The 18,479-nt window shown below is 39.5% G+C and overlaps 1 protein-coding gene across 5 annotated transcripts in view; it reads left to right on the forward strand.

Annotated features, from left to right (window-relative positions):
• Positions 1-18,460, forward strand: part of LOC108756760 (serine/threonine-protein phosphatase 2B catalytic subunit 2-like) — a 165,382-nt gene extending 146,922 nt beyond the window's left edge. For 3 of the 5 annotated variants that reach the window (XM_018500788.1, XM_018500789.1, XM_018500790.1), the window contains 4 exons: positions 14,966-15,050; positions 15,307-15,404; positions 16,082-16,297; positions 17,315-18,460. In XM_018500788.1, the coding sequence (XP_018356290.1) occupies positions 14,966-15,050; positions 15,307-15,404; positions 16,082-16,275 (377 nt within the window). In that variant the 3' untranslated portion in view covers positions 16,276-16,297; positions 17,315-18,460. The remainder of the gene's footprint in view (positions 1-14,965; positions 15,051-15,306; positions 15,405-16,081; positions 16,298-17,314) is intronic. The other 2 variants (XM_018500791.1, XM_018500793.1) reach the window with 2 other exon arrangements.
• Positions 18,461-18,479: the final 19 nt, after the last annotated feature.

Raw genomic sequence — 18,479 nt, forward strand, 5'->3', positions numbered from 1 at the left:
TTCTTTTAGCTAAATGAGAAACTGTATAATTCAAAGCACCAGTAGAACGACGTCGACACGAACGTTCCGCGCGAGATATTATTTTCTCGTATGTTGAGTTGACTTCTCTCTTCGTTCCTGTATATATACATATATTTCTATCTATCTATATACTTACATATTTCTATCTTTGTCATCATCTTCTACTTCCTTTAAACGTGCTGCATAACCGTCCTCCTTTTTTGGACTTTGGATTGAGCTAACATTACAATCGTCTATTAATTGTTGGAGAACACGCCGTTAAACGCCGTTTTTCACTTCCGTTCCCTAACCGTTTCCTTCCGTTTTGACACTGATTCTGTTACGTTACACGTCGCCTTTTAACCACACATGTCCCTCGTATACTTGCGTATACTGAATTAATTTCAATCGTCACGATAGCCTCACCTCCAACCTTTCTTTCTCTCTTTCTCTTTTTTTATCTATAACGTTTTGTGTTATCTTGTTAAGCCTTCTCTACCTGCTTCTTGCGCTTCTCGTTATAACGATCAAGCACACCGTGTTATTCACAACGATTTATACCTATTTGAATAATGCGTTCGCAGAAATGAAAAACCTCTGATTTGAAATCACATTTTGAGACGACACGAATTTATAGTATTATCAGCGTGATAAAAATATAGGAGATAATTAACGAACGAATGGTTCTCGTAAAATAAAGGATATCGCAAGGTGCGACGAATCTCTCTTCTCTCAAATTTCGCAGACATTTTCTTCCCGGCACTTATCATGCTCTCGAATTCAAAATAACGCGATGCAAATGCGCGCAATGGAAAATACGGTCGCTTTTCCATACGGTTCCCCGTCGTCTACAATAACAGCAGATTCACGTGAATTTATGCCCGTCTCGAGAAGAGCTTCATAAAGCTTGGCGGATTAGTCGAGAAAGTTCGGTGAATATATACATGCCATTCGACCGTTCACTCTCCTCTCCGTTTTCTGCCTTGAACCTTCGCTCTCTTGCGCTCTCCCTCCCCTCCCCCCCCCCTCTCTCTCTCTCTCTCTCTCTTTCTTTCGCTATCGCTATCTTTCGCTCTCCTTCGCTCGTTCTGGGATTTAGCCGGCGAATTTCCGCATTGCATTCGTTATAGCGTTCGCGACACGGTTTTACGACTTTGAAACCACCCCCTCCTCTATCACCCTTCTGCCCCTCAGCAATACCTAAAACAGCCGCCGTGTCCCCGTCTCTCGTTTTGAGTTTCGCTCGTTTGACTTGAGTTCGGTTTATTTGCGCGCTTTACGATGCAGCGTGAGATATCTCGCTCTTGTACGTGTGTGAGTGTGTTGTGTGTGCGCGCGCGTGGAATGCTGTTTGTGTGGGATGTGTATGCCGCTTGCCTCGTTCTCTTAACAACGTCCAGCGAACGAACATTGGACACTCCGCTAACAATGCTTTCGGTTTTACGAGCGCAACCGGCTGCTGCGCGCGCCTGGACCTGCCCGGTCCGATACACCCGCAAGATTTCTCTCCGCTCGACGGTCGCCGATAGCGTACCGAATGATCTCGGTACATCTCTGACCAATCCGAATAGTAGTAACATCCCTAAACTTTGAGCAAAAATTGAATTGAAAGATGTATTATGAATTAAAAGATGTATCCCTGAACTTTGAGCAAAAATTGAATTGAAAGATGTACACGTATTTTATTGATAAAATGAAATTATGAAGAAATTAGATTTTTTTACATTGTATACGTATGTGTGTGAAAGTAATACAAGAAGTTTAGCAGCGGTTTAGAATTTGAATAATTATTTTAATAAGAAGTAGAGATTTTTTTAAATATTATATTTCAACGAGACATGCTTTTAAAAAATAATTAAGATAAAGTAAGAAAAGTCCTTTAATTTATAAAATAATCAAAATAGTATTGTTAAATATCAACCTCACTGAACTATATATATATATATAACACTTTTTTTTATACGGAAAGTATAAATTTTCAATTCCAGTCACTTTCTGCAAAGATTACACACCTGATATATTTTTAATTTAACCACCGTGCTGAGTTAAGCAAGTAGCGGAGTTGCAAAAAAAATTCTAAAAGGATCAGGTCGAAAGTTTCCTTTTTTTGCTCACTATTCCTTTTGCGAGAATAAAATAAATAAAACACAATTGTTAAAAAGTATTTTTTTATTTTGCGATAATGAAAGTTACTATAAAAGTAAAAGTAGCGTGTAGTATAAATGTAACGCGCAATTTATATTCGTAGTTTCGCACGTACGGATCGCTTGAAAATTTATAAATAGAAACATCTGGCGATTAATTCGATCGAGAGATAGTAAAGTCAAATGATTGTCTGTCATAACACCTGCCTGAAAGCCGCTTAAGCTTCTTAATTTCTTATCCGATCGACACGGTATCAACGGAAAAATCGATATGCCGTAATTCGAATAACACGCGCGCCCCGTCACTGTCGAAAGTCACGTTTAATTAACTAATCGCGATCGACAAGATTCTCGACAATTTCCGATCACCTCCGAGCCTGGCTTTCAGCAGACGGCGTATGCCACCCACGTAGAATTCTCCTACCCCCCGGTCGGCTCTTCGCGTCTCTCTCTCTCTCTCTCTCTCTCTCTCTCTCTCTCTCTCTCTCTCTCTTCCACGAGGCTCTCTCCGTGCGAAATCCAGAGCAAAAGAGGCTTTCGGTCGCTCCGGTGGAGGCGCCCAAAAGCCCGAACGGCCCGGGAAGGTATTATCCGATCGATAGAACGCACCGAGTTTCCGTGAGATAACGAGGGAAGGCCACGAAGCATCGATCAACCGTTTGCCGGCCTCCTTTCGAAACGCGGTTCCATCGGCATCTTGCCAACCACACCGACCCAAGTCAATCGTTCATTCCTGTGTGCATTCCAACGCGCACATAAAGTTCCCATCTCGATGGACACGATCTAAACTCGCAACAATTCCTGAACCAATCGGACCAAAGGTCTCGTCGGTTCTCGCACTGCGAAACCAAAACCGATAATCGTCAATGTAATACCGGAGGAAGCAACGGCCAACGCCTCGTGAACGCGAATCATTCACGTCTCCTCCTTGCAAACTTTGTGCGGTTTATTAAAAGTTAACCCTTTACGGTTCAAACTATTTCTCGCGAACGAGCGAAGATCAAGTATTTCGATATTAATTTCATCTTATTGGCTAACATGAAATTATAGAATTTTTTTTTTACTTATAAGAGGAGGACTAGTAAAAACTGTTCGAAATGCGGTTTATTGTAAAGGGCAGTTATTTTTGTTCATATTAAGAATTCCAAAACCTACACTAGGGAAAAACTCGAATGTTCGAAGGATCGCACCATGCACTATGTCGAGTCTGACTTGAATTGCAAACAGTTAGTATTAGCTAGCTTTGTTTCTCCTTTGAATCACGTAGAAATCAAGAGGAATATCTGGTCAGGATAAAACTACCAATCGATAGATGCGTTGAAACCGTGCGAAAGATCGAGCACTACGAACGATTTGATATCACTCGTCTCAGATTTCTGCGGGAGAGTTTACGCAACACAGGCGAGAACTCCGCAGACACATTCTATTGTCAAGCTATCCGTTACCTTCGACGTTAGATATCTTCCTGGTCTCGCTTCCGAGGTGAAGAAAGATAGAAAACGACTGTAACGAGTTCAGGTCATGGAACAAAAAGGGAGCAGCTACAGGAGGTTTTCACGCGGAGCCATTTTTCACCTTTTCAGGTGAATCAGCCGCGACATCTTCGCTTTCTTATACATATTTTCTGTTCTCCTCGAGTTCCCTGGTGTAAAACCTTGCGATTTTTCACCTCGTCTCCGCAAACTCCTACGGCAATCGATAGAAAGTCGTCGCGTTCAGAATAAATTCAGAATTTGTTTAAATTTATCGAATAGATAAAATTAATTCTCGAAAAGACGTAATATCGATATCTTTATATATATCTTCTTACTTAATAAATAATTTTCTTGTTAAGGCATACTTCTTTTTCTCTCCTTTCAATTTTGTCGTATCTCTACTATTATTTTGATCAAAATTAAAATACCTAATAATATATAACCGTTATTATCGAACGGTAATATTCGCTAAATATTTAAGAAGTAACAAAATAGTTTTTCGTTACGTTATAACCGAACGTTTGATTGACATTATTTCAACATTTGGTAGCTATTACTAGATTTTTCTCAGCGAAGTGATTCTCATCGCCGCGGTATCGCGCGTTCTGGTCGGAAGGAAGGGTCCTCCTCTGTGTTACTTTATTTTTACACTCCACCGAAGCCTTTAATAAGCAAACTACTCAACCACGATATTTCTCCCGGCCTGTCTTTATCCCGCGACAGTCGTGCCCTTCGATGCCGTCGCTGTCGCCGCCGTAGTCATCATCATCATCATCATCATCGTCTTCCTTGTCGTCGTCGTCGTCGTCGTCGTCGCCATCGTCGTTGCCGCTCGCTGTTCTTTTCTTTCCCTCACTATCCACTAATCCTCACTCACCGACACGAACACCACGATCTCAAGAAGGATTTCAAGAGACGTGTTGCGCGTTCATGTCGATTCACGACGCGTCTCGGTTCTGTAAAGCTGCTGGACATATTTTTCTACTCCACAAAAAAGTTACCCCCCATTGGCCGACACCCGAGGCATCAAGTTTTCTCACTCGCTTTCTCTCTTTCTCTTACACATACTTTCTCTCTCTCTCTCTCTCTCTCTCTCTCTCTCTCTCTCTCTCTCTCTCTCTCTCTTACAAACGTTATAATCTCAGCCTTCTCTCTCACTCTTTCTCACCCTCCATACACATCCCGACTCTCTCATTGTTACTCTGACCTCTCTCTGTTTTTTCGTTTTCTCTCTCTCTCTCTCTCTCTCTCTCTCTCTTTCTCTCTGCCCCTGAATCTGCTCGTTTGTTATCGTCTTTATGCTTAAGTTACCTCTTTGAGTTACGTTGAATACGTGTATCCTTTACTTAACTCGGTCTCCGTCAGCCGCCGAGCGTTTTATCTTTTGATTACCAGTTTTCTTTTGCGCATGCTATAGAGTATACTTAGTCTCCTAGGATTAACCGAGCGAACTAGTACTTAATATTCGCGCGGGTCGCGAGAGGATCTTGCTCGCCAGTTTAACGTTATCCATAAATATCATAACGGAAGGTGTTCCGCTCGACGGGACGACACGTGGCTGGGCTGCATCCTCGAGCGATCCCGCGAAAATTTATTAATCGACTTCTTTTTCTCTTAGACAGTTGCTCCAGGAAACTTCTATGTAGCAACGTTGTCCGCCACGTACAATGATAATCTCACGTGCGATTGTAATCGCTGCGTTACGTCGAGATTACTTTCGTCTTGCCTACGCTAACAAACTTCCTTCATTTTCATAGATTTTGAAAAAGGGAAGAATAATTAATTGTTAAACTTTGCCTTGTATGAAATTTAATGCAGAATTTACTTTTTTTTTTTATGTCTAGAATCTTTCGATTTGAGACGAAGTAATCTTCGACGTACTTGAATTTGTTAAAGACGATCGTACATTTTACGTGACGATTTATTCTCGAGCGAGATTTTTAAACAATCTTTAATTCTATAATTGGGATCAATTAAAATATTTTTTTATTGCACATGATCTCGAGGGTTGTATAAATATTTTTTTTTTTTTTCTAAATGAATCAAGTTACTTTTTCCATGTAATTTAAAACTCGTTATGGAATTTCATTATTTAAATTGAATCAAATGTACGTTCGCCCTAGCAATTTCGACGCAGGCTAAAATCATCTTTTTCACCCTCTAATCAACTATCTTCTTTATATTACAGTATTCGCGGCCTGAAAAAGGCGCAAATCGCGAGCGCAATCGCGCTCGTTTATCAGGAATTTCAATTTCGGCTAAGTTGTTCACGCGCAGTGATTTTTGAACATTCCGTTAATCCAAGTCTATTTTGTAAAATAGTGAGTATTCCTAGCGGGATTTTCCGCTTCAGCGCGATGAATTTTAATGCGAAACGTTTTCCACGTTCGTCACACTCATGGTGGTTATGATACAAGTGCGCTTTCCCCTAGAGAATTTTCTCGTGTTGGTTCAAAATGTGACACGGGCAGTCTCACCCGTGATTTCCCGGAAACTTGTTCTGTAATTACATGCAGAATGCATCAGCAGTAAATACCATTTTTATGAGAAAAATATTCGCGAGCGGTGCTACGAAAACGGTCCTACGGCGTTTAACGAACGACTTGGCCGATTTTCAGAGACTCCAGTAGCGGATTAAGCTACGTAGAATTTTAATAAAGCGTGAAAGGAAAAAAGTTTCTTGAATAGAGCATTAATTAGTACCCGTTCTCATTAACTGTTACAAATTAACGAAGCCTCCGAAAAAAAAAAAATATATATATATATATGTGCGAAAAACGCACGAGTTTTTACGTTTAGTGCCTATTTCACGCTGATCCGCTACTGAGAGAGATACGCAATATATTAATAACGAAAAAAAAAAAAAAAGAAAAAATAAGAAAAGAGACGATATAATAGAAATCGTCTAACGCACATGCTTGATTGAATGCCACTTACGCTGTGCACACTTGTCTTTTCTTGTCTGTTCTATGTGTTATTTCCTTTTGCGCCATAATTCTACAACCACCTCATCGCGACCACTACCACCACCAACCACCACCACCACCATCACCGACACCAACCAAACAACCATCCGCAAACTGCCAATATAAAAAAATTAAAAAAAAATATATATATATATAAAAACACGTCTTCCCGTACGGAATGTGATCCGAACAAACCGACCAAAAAATCTCCGCCACTCTCTATCTCTTCTCTTCGGCCGCATTTGACGCTGCTCTCACATTGTTGGTTACTTCTGTCCTTTTACTTACGTCCACTACGCTCAACCATCGGTAAACCAACCATGGGCGCACCATGGCCGCCATGGTAACCCGATGGTAACCCGACGGTGTCCGGTCCGAATACGACCCCACCTACCATCGCGTACGGTGAGTTGTTTTTTTGTTGAAAGTGCGAGTAAGAACCTACACTCTACTATCTCTCTATCCTCTGCTCTGTCTCTATCTCTATCTTTCTATCTTTCCATCTTTCGACCTGTGAATGACGAGACTGCGGGGACTCAACGCCGTTTTCTCCTCACCTTTCAAATATATGTGGTTTAACGAAAACGAGCTCTCCGTTCGATCTTCCCTTCGGGTAACGAGACTCGATAATTACGAAACGTAAGATAATTCTCTGCAGAGAGAATTAGCGTCGGTCCCAGCGTTAACGAGCGATAAACCTCGTTAACGGCCACGATCCCGATTTCTGCTACCCCTTTTGGGAGTTCGAAAGGGTCTCAGGGATTTCAAGGGGAGATTTCGGTCGCGAGTTGATTAGAATACAGCGGCGTTCAGTTCCCTAGCTACAGTCGTTCACGATTCGAACGCAGACTATACAAATAGGAATATGTCTAACACCCAATGGTTCCCAATTAGTCGCGTTACTCGGTCGTCATTAATCCTCGACTGCTATGCTTAAAGTTTATCATCGAACGACTATTGCTACGCTTTTCCTTTGTAAATTAATTGATATAAACAGGCGTGAATCGTGAGTAAAAAAAGAAAACGATTGAAATTTGATTATATTTTTGATAAACGGATCAAATAGTTCCGACACTTTATTTGCCGCGGTGTCAAATTCGATTCCAGAATAACAGTCGGGGATTAAACACACGTTCGCCATTGGGTATACGATCCTTCCTATTCTCGATAAACGGTCCACGTTACGAGACATAGGCGTCGCATTTCTAATTCTGTTTTTATTCGTAAAAAAAAAAAAATGAACGAGTGAGCGTTCCGTGCGTGATTATTACATGCGACGGCGCCTATGACTAGATCAATGTCGAAGACCCGTCGTTACAAAATAAGCGATACGTCCGACCTGCAGAAGATCGTTTGATATCTCGAGCCGACTTGATCGCTTATCTGGCCACATTAAGCTCACATGGGAGACATCAACGGGCATCGACGATGTGTAAGATAATGATTATAGTGTCGCGATATTACGAGAGTAATTGATGAGCGAGAAGCGACAAGCCGCGCCTGTTCTGCAAGTCGGTTCGACGAGGGTAGTTGCGGCTTCTGAAACTGCTTTTGGGAAACCCGGTAGAGCATTAGTATCCCTGCGCTACAATGTCTCGAGCACAGGTTCACGAAACGGAAGACGAATCGTATCGAATCAGGCCGAATCGCTTGAAGGATCATTTTCTGCAGTATCAAGTAATATCAGTATCAAACGATCTGTTAAATAATTTTCCTGGCGCGTGAAAAATTTCTACTTAATTTCCTATTCGGTGAAGCGCATAGAACATTGGAGGTTTGCTAAGATTGCGATGATTAATGGCTCAAAATTGATTTTTTCCGCGACTTCTTCTGTCCTGGAATTTGATTCTCTAATCACTCGTAAGAAAACGTATGCGCAAACTCAAAGTTGCGAACGTTTACATTTGAAAATCTACGTACATAAATGTATACTTAGGAAAAAGGCATAGTAAGTACACTGCAAATCCAAACGTGTAATAGATGCCTTTATATGTGTGTGATTTAATTTTTTGTGTAAAAATAACACACATACTGCATACACAAAAATGGATTTGTACATATAAACGGAAAAATAAATCATGCATACATGAAGACACTTGTTATACTTGGATTTGCAGTGTACAAAAGTGACAATTGTACAAGTTTTTATATGTAGAATTAAATGTACGTATAGTTGAATAAACTTGAAAAAAAGTTACAACTATGAAAAATGCAATAAAGTTGCAACTATAAAATAGTTTATTCAATGCGTGTGTACATTAATTCTACATGTAAAACTTGTATAGCTGTCACTTTGTTGCCGCTACCACTATGTTTGTCTCTTAAGTGTAGTTACGAGTACGTTAGAAAATCAAGGCTCTAATAATTAACGGATTTATTACATCCATGAATTTTTGTGAGGCGAATAGTTGAGTTTCAACGATGGTAAAACGGATGAGAAATCGCGATCTCAAGAATATGTATATACGACGGGCCTCCGGCATGCTCAAAACTCGGTGCCAGACTCGACTACGTTTTGATAAATGTTAGCTCGGTAGACAACTGTCGCAACGGCGTGCACGCGAAAATAACATCGGATCGCGTTACAAGCGGCGATTATTACACGTGGATCATTACAATCTCCTCCGCTTTCAGAATCATTGAGATCGTCGAATTCTGGATTTATACTGTTCCGATTATCTTTAAAAAGTTTAAAAAGTTTGTGTTAAATTTGATATACTTCACGTGTTCCAAACAGGCTCAAATTTTCGTGTTAATTTAATACGAAATAAATACGTTAGGAAATAACACGAATATTATTAAAAAATTGACACAAAACATATGACAGTAAAATATAATTTGTAAACAAATTATGAAAGCATATTTCTTCAGTAAAATTAACATTTATAATATGTTAAATTAATGTATTTTATTTATCCTAGAATTTACGTTTTAAAATACAATACATTACTTTCATGTTATTTGTCCACTTACTCATAAATTGTGTTACCTTAAAATTAAAAGAATGTTGAATATTAATTTAACACAAAATATCCAAATAACATAATCGCGTTACATTAAATTAATTCTCTGTGTTAAATGTTAATATGTTAAAAATTCAACACAAAGATTTTGACAAGGATCGGTTTTAATATAAATACAAAATATTTTCACTGCGTACGCGTGGGGATTATTCACGAGAATATTACATCGTGGCGCAAGACTTGGTGAAGATTTTCAAATAATTTTGTCGATAAATTTCTATTCGAGTAATTCGAGATAGGGTACGTTATATGATATGCTGCAATATGCGTAATTAGAGCCGTTCGCGTCAAAGTTCACGTAAACTCGCTCGCTGAAATATCATCATTATTCTATACAATACCGAAGGTTACACGATAATCTATGTTTAATTTTATCGAAACGTGGTATCTGCCTCGCTCTCGTGAAAATTCATTCCCGAATTATTGCTATGCTAAAACACTCTCACGGGATATGCATGTTTGCGTCATTCGGCATACAATTCTCGAATTACACTATTTCGAGCACCGACGGCGGTGACGCCGTTGCGGCAGATTACGTGTGCGTAACCGTGCGCTGAACACATAAATGTATAGAGAGCAAAAGGCTTGATCTGTTGTATAAGTTTGTAGTTGACGTATATACGTCGTTGTATGTGCCGCATCCTCTCCATTTGCGAGCGCAGGAAGCTGTCCCGGGGCTGTTGTCGGACGGGCTCGGCTCGATCGAAGAGCGGAGGCTATCCCAACACGAAATAAGCGATTTCGTTTTTTTCCGCTCCTTCCCGCTCGATTTCGCGGGAAGTCGCGCGAATCCCCAAACGTTACGAGTGTAATTTTCCAAATTCCAAATAACCACCGCCGGGGGAAGTTATAACGGGATTCACAGAGCGAGCTGCAAAATTGCGCTCTTTGCTCGAGGGCCGAACGTACTAATATTTGACGTACCTCGACTCTCTCCTCCTCCGCGACAGAAAACGGAAGTGCCTTCGACGTCTTCGTGCTCCCCAAGCTCGTGTCGCCTTTCGTCGATCGTAGGATTTCCCGCGAGAGAATCTCGTTCTCGGATCCGCGAATCCTACCCGGGTAAACGCACGGATAATAAACTGCGAGCCGACAGAATAATCTCGTTACGCGAAAATTGCGGCTAAAACCCGATACCCGCTGCCAACGAGTTCGCGCGACGACGACATCTCGTTTCCGCCGATAGGCAAAATCTCATAACCAAGTGGAAACTCCGGTAACCGCGAGATTTTGGATTACGTGAGATTGAAACACGGGCGGAATGCACTTGGGCGTAATGTAATATTCGCGCACCCATCGCGAATAACTCGCCGCGATAAGCCGTCGAGAGGCTCGCGGTTTTCAGCAGCGCCGATTTCGACCGCTAATTATAGAAAGTGTCATTTAATTGACCCGCGACGCGTATAATATCGTTGATATTCGAAATGGCTCGGTGACTATTTAAGGAATCCCGTTGATTAATCTATCAACGCGACAAGCGCGCGCGCGAGGATCGCTGATCCTCCGAGTCTTGGACCGCAGACCGATTTACGCTCACAACGTTAGCGAACATCATTTATCCTTGTTTAACTTTTGGTAAACAACAAGGATAAAATGATTTTATATGGCTCCTGCATATAGGATATGGCAAACGCTTGCTACGTGGCGGAAATTGGCGCGATAGCCAATCAATTTATCGCTTTTTCGTAAAAACAAAAAAAAAGTGATTGCACAGAAAGGATGATTTTGTTGAAGTATTAAAAAATTTAGCTCCTACAGATCAGAAAGTAATTGTTGGATTATTAAAATAATTATGTAAAGCGCTGAAGTTGATTGTTAGAATGTCAAAATTTTATTAGCAGTGCTTATCGTTGATACTTGAGATTATTTCGTAATTATTTTGATGATCCAAAAATACTCGTAAAGTTAAATTTTTAGATGCTTCAACAAAATCGTTTTTTCCATGTATCTGAAAATAATTTTATTGATTATCAAGCTAGAATGTTAAAACTTTTTGCAGTACTACTCATCATACTTGAAATTCCTACGTAATTATTTTGATCTAACAAAATTATTTTACAAATAATTATATTTATATAAGCTAAATTTTTAGATGCTTCAACAAAATCACTTTTTCCGTGTATAAATCTCAAAACTTTGTTAATTATCAAAATAATTGTACAGATCGCTTAAGTCGATTCACGGTTGTTAGAATGTTAAAAAATTTTGTTTTAGCAACATTGCTCATCATGCTTGAATTCCTAACTATATAACGTAATTATTTTGATGGCTCCACAAAATTATTTTCAGATCTGTACGTAGCTATAATTCTAGATTTAATTTAATTTAATTTAATTTAATTAATTTAATTAAATTTAATTTATTGCTTTATGAAGAAGACTACATGTTAACAGAATAATAGACATAAAATATGATATATACATAATAGATTATAGTTAACATAAATATAAATACACCAGACAATAATAGATACTTCAGCAAAATCGTTCTTTCCGAGTGGCTACCACCAACTTTCGTCATGCGGCAAGCATTGCTACGTTCTTTATGCAAGAAGCATTATATGAGCATGAATCGAATCTGGAGAGTCCCAGCCTTCGCCGATCTTCGTTGATTCCCGTTCGATCGATCTGCGTTTCAGATGGCTCGCCATCTCCGAAAACAAAGCGCCCGTCACACGGTTACAGTTTTCACGAATGGCAGGAAAGATTGAAATTTCGTATCTCCCTGCGAGTTGACAAATCGGGCGATACGTTATCGTGACAGCGGCCTAAGGACTGCGGATTTGTACCGTAAATCATTAGAATACCGCGGAATGGCACGCGCCATACGAAGTCCGAGCATGTTTCGTCGACGCATGATGAGGAACGACATCGATATTTTCGACACGTATCTTTTTTTATTCGTCCGATTTAACCGAGCATACGCATACGTAGCAAAATACGGAAGGAGCGGATTTGTTCTTTCCCCTTCCGTCGGATAAAAACGAGATGGAATTTTTGGGTGAACGATGTGGATTGGATCGCGCGATTGGGGTAAAAGTAATGTAGACGCTTCCCTCAAAAGATGCTGTATTGTTTTTCCAAAATGAATGCTAGTTAACCGTAAAAGAAAACTCCCAACCGAGTCTTTTCAACGCGAAAATCAAATAAACGATAGGTACGATATTTCAGAGTTCTGGATGAAAAAAAGTAGAGAAAAAAGAGGGAAATCCCTATCCTCTGATTTCTCGCTAACGGAAAATTTTAGCGGCGCTACGGAACGAATTCACTCCCGTTCCTCGTTAAGGTACAATCGATCGTGCGACAAGGCTCGACCATTGCGTCAATTAACGAGCAAACAGATAAATTGACGGCTTGGTGCGAAAGAGTGGCCACTCAGTGAACATCCTTTTTCTCCTTCGGACATTTCATAAACTGTGAAATTCTGCAGGCGCTTCTACTTCGTTGGTCTTAGAGATTCTCTAATCGGAGTCAAGACACGAAACAGCCACTTTTGATTGATCCATGTTTGAACTCCTGAGAGAGAGGCAGAGAGCTGAAAAAAAGAAAGAAAGAGTAAATATATGTCCTTCTCTCTTTCGCATGATTTGATGCTAAAACTGTAGACTCTGCATACAAAACATGGCTCGTGTCCAAACTCTCATTAGAGGGTATTTAATTGATCCTAGAGGTATTAAAGTAGGAGATCGGTTACCGTTTAAATAACTTCTGATTGGATTACCATATTCAGAACAGTGCTTAAGATAGAATGGGTTAAATGCATAAGATAGAATAATATACGTGGATATCTCATTCTATCTTGTACATAATCTATCTCATTTTATCTTAAGCATCTGAATATGGCGGATGGTACACTGTTAAATTCATTATGTCAAATTATATCCAATTTGAGTTATTTTTAATGATTTCTATAGATCGCCTACTCAATATCGTAAATTTAACTAAAATAATAGAGTTAAATAATTTCAGAAAAAAGTATTAAATTAAAGGAAATGTATTAAATTTAATTCAAATTTAGTTTATTATATTTACTAAGTGCACACGTTAATATGGACGTTGCTTACTTTAAAGCTAACTATGAAAATGAATTGATTTACATTTTGACACGCATTTGGAAGTTAAAAATAACAAAATGTTATTTCACTCGAGAGATTAGATTGCCATTGCTTCTTTGATATCTAATAGTGTAGCCAATCTCTTATTTGAGGATCTCTAGTTGGTCCCAGCGTTTTCACGCGGGACGAACATGACTGGACCAGCTTGAGGCCGAATCGCCTGACCCGCGATTGAATCGATCGTAAATGGAATTGTCACGAAAGCGGCGACTGTTTCGCGCTTGTAACGAGCCTCGAAAGGTAGCAGGCGATTGCCAGGCGAAGTGGTAACGATAAGAGTTTGTAGTGGCCGATGGTGCGTACGTTTCGCGCTTGTACAGCATGTGCATGCCTCTTCTTCTCTCGCATTGATTTATACAATATCTTGATATATACCTAGCGCACACACACACAAACACACACACACACACACACACACACAGCTACACAAAATATTTTTGCAAAGAATTTATACTCTGTATTTATGCACGTTTACGCAGCTTCTAGTGCACGCGCGGTTGCAATCACATTCTCTTCGCCTTTTTTCTTGTCTCTCGGGTTTTTTTCCTCGAACTGAACGAATAAACCCTCTACCATTGGCGAAGAATGGATAATTCACTTGCGAACGCGTCGAAGCACTTGCAATATTTTTTTTTGTCACGTGGCTGCTTTTACGTCCTTCCCTCGCTCGTGATGTGCGCAGACTATTTTGCCTGTAGTTGTCTTGGCGTTATTGTCTTGGCGTGACCCGATGAGAACGAGTGATTATTAATAACATAATGTATTCCCCCGGTAAGCTCTGTGGTATGGATTTACGTAGTAGTTAACGTGCGATGGCGAGAATCATCGCAAATGATTTGCAAGCGCGATGACGAACGCGCGGCAAATCGGTGACGAAGCGACGTGGCGAAGCTATTGAGTTTCTTAATTAAAATGTATCGTAAATTAATGGAGCCAGCTTTTGTACTGTTGCAACAGCGCTATCGATCACGATGTTGAAGAACACTTTTGAACGTAGGCGTATTGAAAATTTACACGGTGTAAAATTGAAAATTTTCAAAGACCACCATAATTGTCTTATGTTTGCTTTTAATTTTTTTTAAATTAGAGATCAATGTTGATGATTACTCAAGAAATCATTATAAATTGTTGAACTCGAACGGATCGCCGATTCCTTTCGCTATGTTGATCGTTACTGGATGATCTAGGTGCTAATATTTCATTACCATACGAATGCCATAATATGCGTCTCTAATATTTATAGGTGCAGCAGCCAATCTACGTAAGGAAGTGATCAGAAACAAGATCAGAGCCATTGGCAAAATGGCACGGGTGTTCTCCGTCCTGAGGTCAGTGAACAATAAAACAATCTTTAAAGGCTTTAAATACGTTATAATGTGCCTTAAAATATTTTAATTATAAAAATAATAGACGTAAAAGTTGTTCCGAAACTCATAAGGGTAGATTTTTATACGAATTACAATTTAAAATAAAATAGTTATACATTATATATATTATAAAAACTGATCTACAACTTTTGCGACTATTTATTGATTTTTAATTATTTCATTATTATTATATAATGTAATTTTAATTTCTTCACAGAGAGGAGAGCGAGAGCGTTCTGCAGTTGAAGGGCTTAACGCCGACTGGAGCTTTACCGCTCGGTGCATTATCTGGTGGCAAAACCTCTCTGAAAAATGGTAAAAATTGTATAAAACAACTTTTGACATTAGCGTTGAGAATCATTGTAATTCAATTTCGAATTTAAAAATGCAGTGAATTGTGCATATATTTAATTATTCTGTCTGTGATGCAACGCGAAGGTAGAAGAGGAAAAATACCGAATTGTCCCAATTATATTATTCGTGGATAATAAACATCTCACAATATAATTTCGGATTTTGTAACCGCAAAAATTGTAGAGAAAGTAAAAAGAAGCGGATTTTAGAAATAAGTAAAAAGGCGAGTGAGATGCCAAGTAAGGTATATGTTTTAAATTTTGTGTTATATTGTTTACTGTCATTTTAACCAACGCGATATCATAATTGCAATAAAATTGTTTTTAAAAAATATGATAAAATGAAAAATAAAAACTTTAAAACTTTACTTTTTACATTTCTGAATGTCATGTTAACAATATTTGATAAAAAAATCTATGCTAAGCATTGAAACATGCGCACCATTAGGTGCTATACCTCAAAAAATTTGGCTTGTCATTTAATGTGCCACGAATAGAAAAGTCGGTCGAAAACCGCTGATATAACTAAATAATCGCGAAATAGAGAGAATTTAATTTTTGCAGAAACAGCTCTCTTACAATTTTACATATTCTAACATTCTATTTGTTTTATCTCCTTTTTTTCTGCCGTTCGTGCAGCACTTCAAGGCTTCTCGCCGAATCATAAAATTACCTCGTTCGCCGAGGCCAAGGGCTTGGACGCCATAAACGAAAGAATGCCACCGAGGAAAGATGCACCGCCTACACCGGCGAATGAGGAGAAATCCGTGGCAAAGCCGCCGCCTCCTGCGGGAGACAAGCGGGACCACAACATGCCGCAACCGCAGTCGTGAGCCCCACACTCGTCCACTCAAGGTACACGTCCGCAGACGTTCTAAACATTGAGAGGCACAAGAAAAACCTTCCTTCTGTCTAACTTTTCCTTTCTTGCTTTAGTTGTTTGGCTTTTCGACTCATTTAGAGGGTCTAGTAAGTAAATGCGTAGCAAGTATTTATCCTCCTCGGGAAACAGACATTAGGTAGAGTGATGATCTCCAGACATGAGAAACGCGTAGGCATGGGTGAAATCAAACCCGGATCCATGACTGAAGCCACTCTTGCCATCCTCTACCCGGTTTAGTCAGTAAATTTCGTAGGATTACATAATATTTAACGCTGTCTTAATCGACTTCGAGTCGATGCTCTTACTCGAGTTGAATAATTACTTGCCGAGGAGTTATTTATTAAGAGAGTTTTTTAAAAATCTTTCTCCTATACACCTTGTGAAATAATATGAATATAATGAATTTTTAGTCATTAATTTACGATAATAGTCCTTTTTTTCCTAGTATGACAAAATGCTTAAGGATATATCAAGTGCATACTCTCTGCAAAAAGTGATAGCAATTGAAAATTTATATTTTACTTATTTTTTATATATGAAACAGTTCAATAAGATCAACATTTATATTTATTGATACAATTTTATATTTTAAATGAAAATTTTTGCATTTTAGCTTAATTATTTTTTAAAAATATTACTTCTTATTGAAATAATATTTGATTCAAGTTCTAAATCGCAGCATAAAAAAAACTGTATTATTTTTAAATGTATACAGAAAAGTTCCTAATTTTTTCATTTTGTTAAAATATACGTAATATATTTTTAATATTATCTTCAATATTATATTAAAAATTACATATTGTCCATCATATTATATTAAAAATTATAGATTGTTATACTATTTTAAATATTATCTTTTGAAAAAGATCAATACATTTGGGTTGGAACATTTTTCATCTGATACTGAAATGCCAACGGGAAAAGAATAAAGACGAGTGTACGCTACATATTTTATGTTACCGCATTAATATAAAGTGAACGTTTTTCAGATGGCGGATTGATGGATGGGTCCTAAGACCCCGGCTATCGCCGCCAACACCGAACATTTGCAAACCATTGCTCGTCTCTCTCCCCCCCCCCCCTGCTGTTACAACCAGTGTGCCGTTCATCGAGGAGTCAGGAGAAATCATCGCCGTCGCAAGAGGAAAATCAGGAACGGACGGACAGACGGTTGCGAAGCGAAAGCGATTCTTCATCGATGCGATTTTCAACGAGCATCGTCATCGGTCCCGGTGTGCGCATAGCAGAAGAAAGCAAGCAGTCAAGGAAAGGGGGCTGTAAGAACATCGAGAAACACCCAGCCGGATGTTTCGTAGCAGGCCTCCTCTTCTCCGAGGATTTGCCTCTGTATCTCTTTTTAGCGTACACTCGCGAATGGAAAATGAGAATGTTAGCCTCCCATCTGCGATGAACCGCGCGCGTGCGATGTTCTCCGTTCTCTCGCCGCTCGTGCAATTATTCCTTGCTCTTTTTCTTTCTATCTCTCTGTATATCTCTCTCTCTCCTATATATCTTATCTCCTTCGCTCAGTCTCCGTCTCTCGCAATTCCTCGCTCTTCTTCTCTTCCCAGCATCCACGGACCTGTACACTACACTATCCGCGTGTTTCTCGCGAATTAATCGACCCAATGTACATACGCGCGCGCGCGCGCATATGTACGTACGTATCAACGACGAGCGGAATGGTAGCGATATATCTTATAGGTAGATTCGTTTACACACGTCGAGATGTTCATGTATAAGGAAGAACGACTTCCCCTGTCTTCATTGGGTACCATTACTCTCGTGTCATTTCTTTCTCCGACGTGGGAAAGCGATGAGAGACGGAATGAACGACTCGCGCGCGGTTACATCTATATTAATGAGAGGAATCGCATAGACAGTGTGAAAGAGAGAGAATGAGAGGGAGAGAAAGAGAAAGAGAGAACGGACGAGCGGTCTCCGCCAAAGAAACAAAGAAGGCAGCTGGCCTGTCGTCACGGCGGAGCTTCCGGTTTTAGGATTTTACTAGGTTCTTAAGATGTGTCCGCCCTGGGTGACGCGCGTAAGGGCATCCCCCGCGCCACGGGGTGAGGTTACTTAAACCTTAAGTCGAGCTAAGCTTAGGGTTAAGTCGTAAATATATATATATATATATATATACATATATATATA

The sequence above is a fragment of the Trachymyrmex septentrionalis genome, unplaced genomic scaffold, assembly GCF_001594115.1.
Source record: "Trachymyrmex septentrionalis isolate Tsep2-gDNA-1 unplaced genomic scaffold, Tsep1.0 scaffold13, whole genome shotgun sequence".
Lineage (NCBI taxonomy): Eukaryota > Metazoa > Arthropoda > Insecta > Hymenoptera > Formicidae > Trachymyrmex > Trachymyrmex septentrionalis.